The 16,567-nt window shown below is 39.6% G+C and overlaps 1 protein-coding gene across 1 annotated transcript in view; it reads right to left on the reverse strand.

Annotated features, from left to right (window-relative positions):
- Positions 1-11,181: 11,181 nt before the first annotated feature.
- Positions 11,182-16,567, reverse strand: part of HAO1 (hydroxyacid oxidase 1) — a 48,920-nt gene continuing 43,534 nt past the window's right edge. The window contains exons 6-8 of the mRNA XM_058181281.1: positions 13,957-14,115; positions 12,502-12,571; positions 11,182-11,376 (exon numbers count right to left, since the gene is read on the reverse strand). Of these exons, the coding sequence (XP_058037264.1) occupies positions 11,306-11,376; positions 12,502-12,571; positions 13,957-14,115 (300 nt within the window). The 3' untranslated portion in view covers positions 11,182-11,305. The remainder of the gene's footprint in view (positions 11,377-12,501; positions 12,572-13,956; positions 14,116-16,567) is intronic.

The raw sequence follows: 16,567 nt of genomic DNA on the forward strand, positions 1-16,567 counted from the left end.
AGGAGTACTACTCAGGTGACCCTGAGGACACAGATAAACCTCCAAGTGCTTCAACAACCCACTAAAAGGATGCCGATTACCAGCTGTCTGCAAGGAATATAAATCGTTCCATTCCCCACTATCCTGTCAGAGCTGAAGAAGCTTCTTGCATGAGAAGCAAAACATCTTCAAAAGAAAAAACAAGAAAGTCCAGTTGCCTCCTGAAAAAGCACCTTTAGGACAACCATGACCTGGATGACTGAGAATCTCTACAGATAAGAATTCAGTGACTTCACTGTAAAGTAAAGCAAATGGAGCAATGTTTTTTTTTTTACAAAGGTCTTGAAACCATCTAGAAACATTAAAGTCTGGTTCAAAGGTACTGTAAGAGTTGCTTATCTAAGCAGAGAAAATCCGGTGGGCAGCTTGCTTCTTTGCTTAATTCTTCATTGGTGAGAAGAATTAAGATGAAGGTCACTAATAAGATGGCCTATCTTGCTTCCATGGCATATTTGCAGGGATGCTCAGCCTTGTCTTGTCTGTGCGTAAGCCAAGATACAGCCATCTAAAAACAAAACACAATTCAGAAGTCCCAGCCTCGGATCTGTCCAAAAAGTGCACAACAAGAAGCCTTTAGAGGGATGGAGCAGAAAAATAAGTAATAATAATAATTATTATTATTATTATAATAATAATACATGCCCGTTGGCCATCATCCAAAAGGGCTAATATAGTATGTAATGCAACTTGCATGTACAAATTAGGTTGAGTGCGATGAACAAACTTAATAGATATTTAGAAGAGTCTGCTTTACTTCACTTTTCATTTTGACTCCTCTGTTATGAAGCCCTGTCATACATCACAAGGACAATCTGAAACAAAGTTAATTGGATGTCAAAAATCTCATTTTAAGTTCGATGGATAGGAAGTTTATTTATTAACCACCTGCCGCTGTGGCCCTAATGACTGAATGAAAATACCAGACTGCAACTCTGCATCTTAAATAAATTACATGCTGGAAAGAAAGCAAACATCTGCAACTTGCCTCTGGCAAAAAAAAGGGGGGGAAAGAGGATTATCAGGGCAAAATAATTCTTTGTTTGCCAGGAAATGTGGGGAATGGGGAAGGAGAGATGACAAAGCAATACACAAGTTTCAGACATAATTTTGATCAATTACATTTGGTCGTGTCAATGTTCCTTTTTTGAAAATTTGTTTGTAGCAAGGGAGAGAAGGGAAGTTGAATTGAGAACTGAATTGGGGGCCTTTCAATATTTTTTTTGCATTGTTTTTAACCAAATATGTTGATATTGCTAAGGACCTGCTCTTAAGAAGAAGATCCAATTAGCTAGAAAAACACACATGAGCAGAACAGAAAGTATATGATGTTGTCAAAAGAATAAAAAATGATCCCTAATTGTTCAAGTCACCCTCAGATTATCATAACTAGGAGGGAAATAATCACTGTAACTATCAGTACAGTAGTGTAGAGGTGGTCCTCGACTTACAACAGTTCATTTTGTGACTGTTTGAAGTTATAACGGGATTGGAAAAAGAGATTTATGATTGTTTTTTACACTTATGACCATTGCAACATCCCGGTGGTCATGTGATCAAAATTTAGACGACAACTGGTTCATATCTATGACGGCTGCAGTGTCCCTGGGGTCATGCAATCCCCTTCTGTGACCTTCTGACTAGTAAAGTTAACAAGAAAGCCTGAGTCACTTAACAACCGTGTTACAAACTTAACAATTTCAGTGATTCGCTTAACAACTGTGGCAGGGGTGAAATGGTTTGGTTTGGTTTGGACCGGTTCAAGCGAACCGCTAGTAATAAATGCTACCGGTTCAGGCGAAATGGTAGTAAAAAAAATGATACTGATTCAGGCGAACTGGTATTTCTGATGATCAGCTGTGCCACGCCATTTATATTCGCTAGAAAGCAGGAAATCCTGCTTTCTAGGGAATCTAAATCACGCGGCACAGCTGTTCCCCCCCCCTCACTGTTCTACTTACCTTTGAAGATTCAGAAAAGGCTTCTTAATCCTCCTTTTTAGTGCTGTGCATTAGCATTGTGTGCATGCACACAAAGCACACCTTTGGTGCGCACCACGCATGCGCGCACGAAACGAACCAGTAACGAAGCGAACTGGTAGCAGAATTCGGAGCATTTCACCCCTGAACTGTGTCAAGACAAGTCATAAAGTGAGGCAAAATTCACTTAACCAATGTTTCACAACAGCAGAAAATGTTGGGCTGTCTTGTGGTCGTAAGTCGAGGACTACCTGTAGCGGCAGTCGAAGGATTTGTAGCTACAAATGGACGAAAGGATTTGCCCCTTTGAAGCAACAGAAAATCAATCTAGAAAGAGAAGCTGGACAGCTCTGCATGGGACCTTCTCAGCTGACAAACAAGCCTGCCCAGAGCTCTAAGTGAGCTGCACAGGCAGAGGAAGTTCCCTCTGACTGCTGCAAGAGCTTTCGGAAGGCAGCTTGTAGGTGCCCTATCATAAAGAGAAAGCTGACAAATGGACTTCCATGTTGCCTGAAGCCAGGTTTTCACATGAAAAGAAGCTTTATTAAGCAGTGGGGGAGCCTTAGCATGAGGTTCAGAGTACAATCATGACTTCAGAGGCCAGCATTTCTCATGGTCCCTGTATTTGATTTGAGGCCGAAAGCCATTCGAGGGAGCCAAAACAAGCAGAGCCATTCCTGCCGACTTCCACAGGTTTGTTTCATGGAGTCTCTTGCATCTCCAGCCGGACTCAGAAAAACCACACTGCTTCATTTATCAAAAGGGTATGTGACTCAAGGCCCAATTTATTAATGTTTAGAAGCCCTCCGCTCGACAGACAAGTTGCACCACATAAGTGGCATTTTCATTTTTATTTATTTATTTATGCCTTTCTGGTATTGTGGAAAAGGTAACATTAAGCAATACTTCGCAACGGCGCTTATATTTAGATTGGCTTGAGTAGACCAAAAAAAAAAATGAGTTCACCGCTAAGGGGTAACATGAAGGTCAGCACAAAACTGATGAATTGTGCGTTCGTTGTATTGAAGAAGGAACACTCTTCAACACGGGTCTTCTAATGGAGGTGCTCTTGTCTCTTACCCAAAAACTGGCATGTAAGCCAAAGACTGAAGATATTCATGCCAAATTAAAACATTGTCCTTAATTAATTAATTAAAATTGTCCTTAGGATTAAAAGAACATGGCTTAGCTTTTCTCTAGGAGTTACTACCATTTCCATTTAGCACTAGTAATGTAAGGGAAATCTAGACTAGGCTTCCTGAAGTCGGCATCTGCCAAAAACATCCCATGGCCAAAGACTCAGTTGTGAATTATCATTCAACACAAATTAAGGATATCAGGTTTGGGAAGGCAGGTATAAACTCAGTAAAAAAGAGTGAACTAACACTTTCTTCACATATGTTGTGGCCCACCAGCAGATCTGGCAGCAGATTCGGACAGTGAGGAGTTGGGGAGGAACATGGGCCAGTCCTGGAGTCTGGGGAAGGCTCTGATGAGGGCTCTGCATCGGAGGCAGAGAGGGGGCCAGGGCCATATGCCAGTTATCAGCTGCCTTTGGAGTCAGACATCAGGGAGGCAGACAAACAGCTGGAGTCTGTTCCCAGTGTGCATATGTGCAGAGGTGCCAGATGAAGGGAACAGCTAAAGAACAAGGGTCAACTTGGGAGTAAGGCCACAGGTGGATGATGAATGGCCCCTTCCAGAGGGAATAAAGGAGGAGTGAAAGGGGAATGGAGTTTGCAGGAGACAATTAGTTCATTACTGCATTCTTGCCAAGTATTGCAGCATCTGAAAGATATTGCCCTGGCCATTCTCCAAGGTCGGTAATTGTGAACTATCATGAAAGACTTTGCAGGAGATGAATTCACTGTAAATTAAATAAAAGGGACAAGGATTCTGCTTTGTGATTTGGGGAAGCCTAGGTCAGAACAATATATTCCTCAGGGTGCATAAGGGTTAGAGTGAAGAACAAGATTGAACCTACCAAAGTATATGTTTTTGCACTTTCAAATATAGTACAATAGGAAAGGCAATACAGAACAGATGTCTCCTTATGGGTGTCATTCTTTCGTTTAACAGGGCTGAAGAAAACATTGAAAGGGTGCTTTAGTTCACAACACCTCCAGGATGCTACTCTTTTCAATCAGACTTCCAAATCCAAGTGGGAACATGTTCTGAAGCAGGGGTTTGAATCATAAGAGGTAACGGTAAGTGGCAATGACCTTGGGAGACAGGAGGAAGAACCACAGACTAGGCAATGGTCAAATAAGAAGCAGATGAATCTGCAGAAAGAATGGTAAACTTCTCAGAAGAGACTCTCTTCTGAGTCTCTTGGTGGTAAAGGTGCTGGGACAGATGTACTTTCAGACGAGGAAGATTTTGTTAATGTAACCTTACGATAAAGATAGAGCTAGTACCTACTGGACATGATTCTTGTCTGGACTACCTTGCAAAGGTAATGCAAATTCAATGAAATTGTTGTGGCTTTGGATGCTGTTACAGATAGTATGAAATATCACTGGTGTCAGCTTTGGAAGCCATACTAGGGCAAAGGTTTCCACACGCTGCCACTTTCTCTGGTGTGGGAAAGTAGGAGAGGGGGGTGAGGGTACAAGGGACTATTAGACATAACAACATTTTTCCTGCTGGTCAAGGTCAGGCTGGGCTCACATCTGGAGGAGGAGTGGCCGGAGTGATGCTTCGACATGGGATGGTTGAAGATTGGAACATGTGTCCAGCAGAGGGGTCATGAGGGTGGAGATTTTGGAGTTTGTATTATTGAGGAGGAACCTGAATCCCCAGTTTTGGTTTTCATCCAACTGTGCCAGTTTACCTATGCTAATAAAAGAACTTTGAAAGATGATGGCTTCAGAGTCTTTTCTGCAGGAGCGGTTTTCTGGAACATTGACAACTGATCAATTAATTTAATAAAATGATGAAGTTCTCAGTCTTTCTGAGTTCTTTGGTGGTGGTAAGGCTAACAATCCTTTGAATTTCCTTTTCTGCCTCAGCTTAAATGTGGTCAGTCGTGTACAGTGGTGAGATTCAAAATTTTTTGCTACCGGTTCTGTGGGCGTGGCTTCGTGGGTATGGCATGGTTTGATGGGCGTGGCAGGGGAAGGTTACTGCAAAATCCCCATTTCCTCCCGATCAGCTGGGATTCGGGAGGAAGAGAATAGATGGGGGCGGGGCCAGTCAGAAGTGGTATTTACTGGTTCTCCCAACTACTCAAAATTTCCGGTACCAGTTTTCCACAACTGGTCAGAACCTGCTGAACACCACCTCTGGTTGTGTAGCCTTAACTTTGCTTTCTTCTACTAATTAAATCATATAGTTGTGATACGGTGTTCCTGTAAATACAGTTGCAAATTATCTAGCCCCATGATCTAGAGTAGGGGTCTCCAACCTTGGCAACTTTAAGACTTGTGGACTTCAACTCCCAGAATTCCTCAGCCAGCAAAGCATGGCCAACTCAACATCACTCACGTCGATGGGCGTGATTATTACATTGTAACACTTATTACATTGTAACACCATAGCTGTTACAATGTAATAAGGGTTAATCAGAGAGGCAGTTTCTGTAAGCAGGGCAATAAAGGTTAAGCTAGAAACAATACCAGAATGTTTCCTTCCTGCCTTCCTTACAGGATTAGTCCTGTAAAGTGAAAAAAAAATAAGATTTCTTCCAACAACCAGTTCTCCGAACTGCTTGGAAAGTTAACAACCGGTTCTCCCAAATTGGTGCGAACTGTCTGAATCTCACCAGTCAACATATGAAATTATCTGTTGTATGTTTTAACATAAATACTGAGTGTGTTTTTTTCTGGAAAAAGATATAAAAATGGCAGCCCTTCAGTATTCATAATTCCTTTTTGAAGGAATTCTGTTCCCAAGTTCAGTTTCTTAGGGTAGAAGTGTTAACAATCCCTCCCCGGAACTTTTTCCCTCCAAATTAGCCTGCCAGTCCATCAGGGTAAAAGTCAGAGGGATATTGTTCCAAAGTATCTCTGGGATATTTCTGCCCATAAAGATAACCTCTAAGTTGTTTCAAAACTCTGTAATTGTCTATTTAAATCCTAGAGTCTTTAATGGACTGAAATAAGTAAACATATTTCATCTTCACTGACCTTTGTCTTAATATCAATCACAGAAGTCATTCTTTCTGTGGAGAGATTCCATATTGTAGTAGAAAGGCATCAGATGTGGCCTTAAAGAAATGTCCCTGTCATTAGCTCTCAAATGTTTAATTAGGCACTAATTGGACACTTCATTATTGTTCATAGGAAACCTTTCCAAAGCTGGATTTGGCTAACTGCTAAGTTTCTTCGTGATTAAATCTTGGAAAAAGATCCTAAGCATATAAACACATGACACAGCTACCCAATCTCTAAATTTATATTATCTAAAATAAACACTGTCTGATGTTTTCTGTAACTGACATGCAATGAAACCCACATTGCAACCAATATGATAAGCCTGGTAAACAACAGAAATTACACTTCATTACACACCAAGAAACATTTGCTTAACTTTCATATACACTGTTTGGTTGCTATGAACATTGCAAATCACAATAAATAAAGGGTAGAATTTTGAAAACCAGGATGAAAAAAAATTTGTCCATCTTCAGATTACAACTTCATTTTGTGTTTCATCACTTAGCGTTAAGGGGCTTTCAAAATTGTTACCAAAAGATATTTCATTATTCCAAAAGCCCTGGTGGGAAAATACTCAACTCATGAATTCTTCTGAAAAGGATATTTACAAAGTGAGAACTAAATGTCCAAGGATATGAGCTAGTTATTAATACCATTCCTTGTATGCTTGCTGAAGCATTCAAAAGCTTTGCTTGTGATCACCATATCTAGTTTGTGTCACCACATGATTCTAAAAAATTTTCAATCATCCCCCGAAAATTATTTTCAGGAAGAAATAATGAGCAGAATAACTCTAACTTAGGAATCTTCCTTTGACCATAGTGTTCCATAGGAAAGAAAGGTGAGCTTTTTTACACTGAGAAATATTCTAAAATGTAAAGAATAAGCTGAATAGGCTCAATACATATACATTATACCAATATGTAAAGGGAGTTCTATTAGGAGCAATATGTGTTCTTAAAGCTATAAAACTAATGACTTTCGTACAATAAGATATAAACTTTTATACAATATTATACAAGTAGATCTGATGAAGAAAACTGTACCTTTCAAATGTCTGTCATAGTAAATATATTCAGCCTTTAAGGCAGGGGTATCAAACTCAAGACCTGCGGGATGAATCCAGCCCGCAGGATGCTTAGATCTGCCCCACGGGGCAGCCCTGGAAACAGCAAAAGATCGGCTCAAGGGGCCTCTGCCAGTGAAAACAGAGCTTGGGAAGGCCAGGGGCTGCCCTCCCGAGCTCTGTTTTCACTGGCAGGGGGTTGCAGGAGGCCATTGCAACCGGAAACTGAGCTTGGGAGCCCGTTTTCACTAACAGAACGCTCGGGCCACCACAGGCACCCCCCGACATGAGTGATATCGAGCTGGCCATGCCCTCCTTCCCCCCCCCCCCGGGGTCAAACACAACCCTGGTGCGGCCCTCAATGAAATCAAGTTTGACACCCCTACTTTAAGGAGTCATGAGACTAGGCTTCAGCTACAACAAATGAGGATCTTGGTTACTCTTTTGGAAATTATCATTTTGCCTTGTTCCAATTTCAACTCCTCCTGAGCAACAAGAGACTCAGGGATACATTATTTATCAACTAGATTTTATTTTCTTTAGAAGGATGACACCAAGGCAATATTTGCACTTTTTTAAATTTTTTTTTTTACAATTTACATGATGAGCAGAGCAAAGTTGCTCAAATGTTCCAACCATCAGATTAGCTCTACCTGTAAACTCCACCCTCCGCAAAGTAGGAACCAATTCCTTCAACCACTGTCCTGGTAACTGGCAGAGCACTCTGAAAACATAACCCCTAACTGCTTTCCTGTTTAACTTTCTGCTGTTCAGAAAGGGGAATTCCAAGTTTCTTTAAAAAAACAACAACCCCACAGCCAATACATGAAGGGAATACAATTGCAGCCAGTATACCCCTTATGTGGCTGGCCCTCAAGTGCCCTGCCACTGAACAAAGAAGTTTCATTTTTCTAACCGCTCATTTGATAAAGTTTACTTTCCTGTCAATTAGATGAATCGTGTTTTAAAGCCATCTAAGCTAGGCAAGCAAATTCCATATGCAATATGTGGTAGGAAAAAATGCGTTGTTTAGAAAAGTACCGTATTCCTCCAGTTCCATTTTATAAGGCTATATCAGGCTTCAACCATGTGGACCCAATGCTGTGGTTATGATTGTCCCCTTTCTTCATTACAAAGCTAGGAAAAGGTATTATATTAATATGGTTTATGATGGTTTAAGCTTTCACTATTCTTTCTGGGAATCTCTACACACCTTTGTCTTGGTTTTTCTGATATTTTTTCATCTCCCATCCACCCCTCATCCCAACATTCGCGCGCTCATATTTTTGGTTCTTGGCGAACAGGTTGTTACATTATGTGACACCTACCTCTGGCTATAATATAGCAGATTTAAGAGGAGAGGGTGTTTAGGAATCTGGCTGCATATCTACGATTACAAGTATGAAGCTTAAGAATTGTGATTGATGCTCTGAAACTAAGTTTGGCTATACTGAAGTGGCTTCAGGAATCTTAATACATCTTAACAAAGAGATTTACAAATCACCTGAAATCATCTTCTGCTCTTTTAAGTTATGTTACGTGATGCCCTTGCCCTAAATTTATTAATTATTCATCCTTCACGACTTAAGCAAAATGGTTTGGATGAGTTCTGCATATGTGGGATTGATTGGGGTAGATTGTAGGGGTGACACTGAAATATAATTTTATCATATTTTATCTATATCTTAAATTATCGTATTTTATTCCAACTTCATTTTAGCCTGTATTTTATTCCAATTTCATTTTAAATCATATTTTATTCCAATTCCATTTTAAATTGCTTTCATCAAATTTTAGTATTAATTTGTTTCTGGAACTCTGCACTTTGATATAGTCCAAGGCCTAATCAATCAATCAATAAATCTAATTATTCATCCAATAGCTTCTTGCGTTTCTTTGCAACCAAGTCAGACTTCCCAACATTACGTTTATATCATTGTTTTGGGAGGAGAGATGAATATGATGTACAGGTGTTTTTTTCCTCATTTTTTATCTCCACCCATCATCCTGTGAGATCAGCTGGGTAGACAGTCCAAAACTGGCACAGAATGTCTGCACTCTGTGCACAGGATTGGAAAAGATCAGTGTTTTTTAAACTTGGCCACTATTAGATGTATGGATTTCAACTCCCAGAATTCCCCATTTTGACTAGATGACCTCTAGAATTACTTCCAAGCTTTACTTGCTCTAGGCTCCATTATCAAGTTGAATTTCAGTTTTGCTACAACACATCAAGAATCAAGTATCATCAAGAATCAAGTATCATCAAGAAGCATGCAGCTGAGCTGTTGATGGAAATCAATTTTCGCTCAATCTACTTACTCCTGAACTGATCTAGCCTTTAGATAGGACACATTTTGAGAATTTAATTAATACCATTTCTGAAAACCAGATCCACGATATGTTTACAATAAATATATTATTAATGCATCTTCAAGAAAAAAGATAGTAGAAAATCATAGTGGTTACTTCCCCAAATATTTTCTTTCCTAAAACTGTATGCGCTAAAATTGATCAAGCACTGTTTTTCTCCCATCATTCCTTGCTTCATTCCCACTTCCATACAAACCAAAGAAGGTTGATCAGTCTTACTAATTTTGCATTTAAACTTAATGTTATGCTTTGTAGGTCATACCACTATTATAATTAGTGGAATAAATTGAGTGTGCTTTTGCTAGTTTGATGACTCAACACACCTACTTGGGGGGAAAAAGCACGATTTTTCTTGAGAAAAGTAAATATCCTTCAAGGAAAAATAATAAAGGTTAGCCTCAGTAACCATGTACGTGAATGTCTGACTTCTCTAAGTTAAGGATGCTGTGGGAAGCAGCATCGGTCCCAACAGGTTCTGGCTGCCATGTAAATGTCAGCAAAGGAGGTCAAACTAGGTCTGTTTGTCTCACTACCTGCACACTTCAGGTACTTATTTGAAAACCTGGAGAGCTGAATCACTAATCTAATGTTTGCTATTGATGCTAGAGGAGATTTGAAGTGAAAGATAATTCCAATGGTCTCCCCAAACATTTCCCCCTGCAATTGTGTGTGCACAGGTAAAAAGGCATTTGGTATGGCTCTCTTTCTCCATAACCTCAGCAGTCCCATGGCTAAAAAATTGCTTTGCTTTCCTGCATCGTAGTTGACAAGAGAAAAGATAATGCTCGGCACTAAATTTAGCAACTACAGTTTGGGTTTGATTCAGTAATTGAATTACAAAGACGCATTCTGTGAATTTCAGACTATAAATATTATTTTAATATTATGTGATATATAAACAGCTGCTTACTGTTAATTTAGAGATCAATTCAGTGAGTGGTGAAATCCATTTTTTTTTACTACCAGTTCTGTGGGCGTGGCTTGGTGGGCGTGGCAGGGGACGGATACTGCAAAATCTCCATTCCCACCCCACTCCAGGGGAAGGATACTGCAAAATCCCCATTCCCTCCCCACTCCTGGGGGAAGGATATTGCAAAATCTCCATTCCCACCCCACTCCAGGGGGAAGGATATTGCAAAATCGCCATTCCCACCCCACTCTGGGGCCAGCCAGAGGTGGTATTTGCCGGTTCTCCAAACTACTCAAAATTTCCGCTACCGGTTCTCCAGAATCTGTCAGAACCTGCTGGATTTCACCCCTGGAACAACTGCTCCTAATCATGTGAGCTAAACCATTTCGAAGAATAATTACTAATAGTTTAATATTTATAAGTGCAGTTTTGTCACTCTCAGTCCATCAGAAAACCTACAACTTTCATCATTAATGAAAGTTATAAAATTCTATCTAAGACCACTGGAGGCTGCACAACATTCTTCAAAAGTAATGAAATCCATTCAGTACTGACTTTAAGAGGATATACTGTAAATATCTAAAGTCATTCTTGTGACACATATCAGTACAGACTACACCAGTAATTAAAAAGAGATCGATATATCTGGTATATTTTCAGAAGAAACAGCTTTTGGTACTTCCAACTAAAATTTGTCCTGGAAGCTTTCGTTTATTTTTAATTCCAAATTCTTGATAAATAACAAGAAATATGCAACAAGCTGGGGTTCCAACAACAGATGCAGCTACATCTTGGAAGCTTCCCACTGAACTCTCCGGACCAATGTTCTGTCTATTGCTTCTACACTTGGACAACCTAGACAAGGAAAAGATGAATAATTATATTCAAAATAATAGCCTCCAACAAGTATTTCCAATAATAGTCTTGAAATTGTTTTTTTGTATGCATTTACACACATCATTGGGTCTCCTGCTCTATTTTGTAAGGATAAGTGGCTAATAAACTATGCCTTTTTCTCAATTGGTATCTCTTTGGAATAATCTACCTTATAAAGAGGTCCATTTGGTATCATAATGTTTATCTTTTAGATGCCACATAAGATTAATTTTATTTCTGACTGCTATTATTCCAAAGATGTTGGGATGATGTGGAATTTTCCATAAAACAAATACTACACCCGAAAGAATTTTCCTTGGAAACACAGTACAGCAGGTCCTCTTCTCTTAGCCCTGTACTTATAAGCTCTGTTACCATTATCTCAATTAATTCATGTTTAACCCTACATTAATAGTCAGGCTTAGTATGGCCTTAAAGAATTTCATTAAAAATAGTTGTTAACTTATATTATGGATTTTTTAGAAAGGGGAAGGCTACAACTAAGTAGTAGCTTTCATAATTTATGTATAAAAGATTCAAATAAGTGCACTTAAAAAGATCAAGTAAAAGATGCTGAGAAAGCTTTCTGATACGCAAGCCACCATGAGATGCCCGTATGAGCTATGTGTAACATTCCGTTGTACAAATCCTATTTTCCTATCAAATATAATCAACATACAAAGGGTAAATACAATAATCCCAACTGGATTTATGACCATAATTGGGAGCCAGATTTCTGTTGCTAAACAAGGCATTAAGTGAATCGCACTCAATTTTGCAACCTTTTTTGCCATGGTTGTTAAGCAAATCACCAAAGCTAAGTGAATTGATCCTCATTAAGCAAATCTGACTTCCCCCATTGACTTTGCTTGCTGGAAAGGTCGCAAGTGGAAGTCACATGACTCTGGGCTGCTACAACCATCATAAATACACATGCCGGTTGCCAAATATCCAAATTTTGATCACATGACCATGGAAATGTTGCAATAACTGTAAGCATAAGGACTGGTCATAAATCACATTTTTCAGTGCCTTTGTAACTTCAAATTAAACATTAAACAAATTGTTGTAAATTGAGGACTACCTGTATGCTTTGCATCTTACCAGAGAGCGCCATTGCTAATTTGAATTCTTCTTTCAGTATCTGAAGAACTTCCTTCACACCATCTTCGCCCTAATTAAATTAAAGCACTGTATGAATATAAATGTAGTGGTCCTAGCTTTGTCCTAACTGACACACACCGTATTTGTCCTGTAGATTAATCTTTCTTTACTCTCCACAACTCCAGCTTAGCCCACTGACAATTTCAGGTCCATTTCTACATTGCTTTAAAAAAAAAGCTGAAACCTTCCTATGTTTCCTCTTGCTGCGCGGGTGATAGAGGGAGCCACACGTGGCTCCCACGTAACACCACTCCTGCGCAGACTGCACTGGCTACCTGTGGTCTTCCGGGTGCACTTCAAGGTGTTGGTCACTACCTTTAAAGCGCTCCATGGCTTAGGGCCAGGGTACTTACGGGACCACCTTCTGCTACCAAATACCTCCCATCGTCCCGTACGCTCACACAGAGAGGGGCTTCTCAGGGTGCCGTCCGCCAAGCAATGTCGGCTGGCGGCCCCCAGGGGAAGGTCCTTCTCTGTGGGGGCTCCTACTCTCTGGAATGAACTTCCCCCTGGATTACACCAACTGCCTGACCTTCGGACCTTCCGCCGTGAGCTCAAGACCCATTTATTTATCCGTGCGGGACTGCCTTCGTGATTTTTAAATTTTATAATTTTATATTTTTAGAGAGTTTAATTTTAATAGGATATTGTTTTATATCTCAGCCCATATATAATAAGTTTTTTAATTGTTGTTTTAATTGTATATTGTTCTATTTTTATTATGGCTGTGAACCGCCCTGAGTCCTTCGGGAGAAGGGCGGTATAAAAATCTAAATAAATAAATAAATAATCATTTAGGAAAATGGCAGAGCATACCAAGTCATTTAAATTGACCTCATGAGCTTATTTTTCTGAAGACATCAGTTAATATTCGTGGTGCACTATATATAGGCTGACTTAAAGTTATCCATAATATGGTTTGGTTGGTTTGGGCTTAGCATGTGATGAATTTTGGCACTTTGGTTTGTGTTCCATGGAATTTATGAGGCCAGTGGATTGTGTCTTAAAAAATCATTGCTGAACAAATAATAATGTAAAATTAAATCTGAAACAAATTGGAAATCCATTATTTTTAGCCCATTTCTCAAATTTATTGTTCATTCTTAGCTATGTAGAACATTCACAAATCCAATTTCTTCATATCTTCATTCATGCATATCTTCTTCATGTCTTTCTTCTATTTTTCTTCATGTCTTCATTCAAGTTATTAATACCAATATTGTAGTGGCCTCAGGATTCAGCTATGCAGTTTAACCAGTCAGATCCTTGGGTTGTCCCTGTGACATTATAATTGTCACTTCGTTCTTTTTTGTCCAGAAGCACTCCAATGACTCCTAAAATGGGGATGGAGATGTTTTTGAACAAACACTGAAGAACAAGAACGATTTACTTTACCTGGTAGGCAAGACCCCAGATTGCAGGCCTTCCTACAAAGACCGCTTTGGCCCCAAGAGCCAGGGCCTTGAGGACATCTGTGCCTTTTCTTATTCCACCATCTAGAAATACGTCAGTCTTCCCTTCCACCGCATCTATTATTTCAGGCAGGACCTCAATCTGTAAATGAAAATGAGAAGTGAGGAGAATTCCATATTTGACATACTTGCAGAAGAATCTTTGAGGTCCATCATTTAAATATTTAGAAGCTGTAAATGCCATGGCATTTTACTATCCTGTTTGATAAATATTCCAGCTAGCCTGCTTTCAAATGCTAAAGTAAGAACTATATATCCAAGCGTCTATTACTGAAATCTCCAGAGCTTCTGCACATTCTCTGGGAAACCACAGGCCATGTTCTGCACCGTATAATTACTAACTGCAACCTAGACTCTCAGTGACACCTCATCATATTAAAATCCTTCATTATTATAGCCTTGCTGACTCTCATTCTCCAGAAATCAGTTGCTAGGTTCTACTGAATCTGCCTTCCAGGGATTAGGGAGTGTCAACTGGCAGAAACTCTGAGATGTATAATTAATGCTTGAAAGTTTTTGTCACAGACAACTACAAACAGAATAGAGATCCTAGAGCAGCCTCTTCAAATTTGTTGGACGACATTTGCATAAATCATAGGAAGTTGTAATTCAGTCAATCCGGACTGATGGAACAGACTTTTCAATATATAGGTAATCCTTGATTTACAGACATAATTGAGCCCAGAATTATGCTGGTCATTAAGGAAATCAGCACATGACAAACCCAATTTTATGACAAATTTTGTGGTGGTCATTAAGTGAACCCATTGTCTGCAATGAGCTTTTTTTCCCCCCACAGAAACTGGAAGTAAATGCCGGTTTCTGGCACAAAAATGTCATAAATAAGAGCCATGGTGGCACAGTGATTAGAATGCAATACTGCAGTCTAACTCACTGCTCACTCCACAAGTTGATTCTGAGCAGCTCAAGGTTGACTCAGCCTTCTGTCCTTCTGAGGTGGGTAAAATGAAGATCCAGATTGTCCGGGCAATAGCCGGACTCTGTAAACTGCTTATAGAGGGCTGTAAAGCACCGTGAAGTGGTATATAAGTCTAAGTGCTATTGCTATTGCTATAAATCACAGTCATATGACCACAGGATGCTGCAAATAGCTGCAAATGTGAGTCAGTTACCAAGTACCCAAAATGTTCTGACAGTTGTCAGAATCACATATCTGAGTCATAAATACTCTTTTTTTTTTTTTAGGTCTGTTGGAATTTTGAATGGTTGCTAAGCAACTAGTCATAAATGGAGGACTCTCTGTAGTAGATAAGTATTAGGCCCTTTAAATACGGGAACTAGATAACTAAAAATTCAGAATATTGTTTATATTGACATAGCTTGTGACTGGTTCCAGAATCCCAAATGGTGTTCCAACATTTAAATTCTAAAGCAGGGAGTGTCCAAGCCTGCCCACTTTAAAACTTGTGGACTTCAGCCCCCAAAATCCCCTGACTGATGAATTCTTGAAGCTGAAGTCCACAAGTCTTCAAGTGGGCAATCTTGGGCACTCCTGCTCTACGTAGATCCTCAAGATTGTCTCTCTGTTTTTTCTACAGGCCTGGTTAGACTTTTCCAGAGCTGACAAGATATTTACATTTTTGTTTTCCATTACTGTCTTTTCTTCTTTCCCCCTCTCTCTATCTATACAAAGAACCACAGATATGTAAGTGTACATATACACAATGTTTTAGTATAACAAACATATAATTTTAAGATTTTTTTTTATCCATTTCAGAACAATTCTACATATATCAATTACGTTTACATTCTCCTGTTCCTCAAGCATTAATTTCTTGAAGCATTATTACAGATCCAAATTCTTGGTGAGGTGTGAATATTTGAGTCTATATCAGTGGTCTCCAACCTTGGTCCCTTTAGGACTTGTGGACTTCAACTCCCAGAGTTCCTCAGCCAACTTTGCTGGCTGAGGGACTCTGGGAGTTGAAGTCCATAAATCTTAAAAGGACCAAGGTTGGAGACCCCTGGTCTATATGGTTTGCATATAGAGGCAGTCCTTGACTTACAATCACAGCTGAACCCAGCATTTCTGTTGCTAAGTGAGACAATTGTGAAGTGAATTTTGCCCAGTTTTATGAGCTTTCTTACATCCACCAGCCCAAAGCTAGTAAGTAACAACGGACCTTGGAGGTCTAGTCCAATCCCCTGTTCATGCAGGAGACCTGTACTAGGGATTCGAACCGCCGAACTGCCGACCTTTTTGATCAACAAGCTCAACGTCTTAGCCACTGAGCCACCAAGTCAGGCTACTTCACTTCTTTCTATAATAACATTAGAGTTTAAGTGAAATGCAAATGCGAAAATTCATGGGCTGGCAGACTCCAGCTAAAAAATCTCTTGCTTCAAAGGGAATCAAGAGCTGTTTCTATTTGACTCAAGATGATTAATCAGTTATTTAACCAGCATTATCAAGTGCCTCGGTTCTTTTCCTTTTTTTCTCTCTTTCTCTTTCTCTTTTTTCTTTTTTTTAGGTTAAGTAACTGTTGCCTAAGGAAGGAAAAGACATGTTTAAA

Source organism: Ahaetulla prasina, chromosome 1 (genome assembly GCF_028640845.1).
Source record: "Ahaetulla prasina isolate Xishuangbanna chromosome 1, ASM2864084v1, whole genome shotgun sequence".
NCBI classification, from domain to species: Eukaryota; Metazoa; Chordata; class Lepidosauria; order Squamata; family Colubridae; genus Ahaetulla; species Ahaetulla prasina.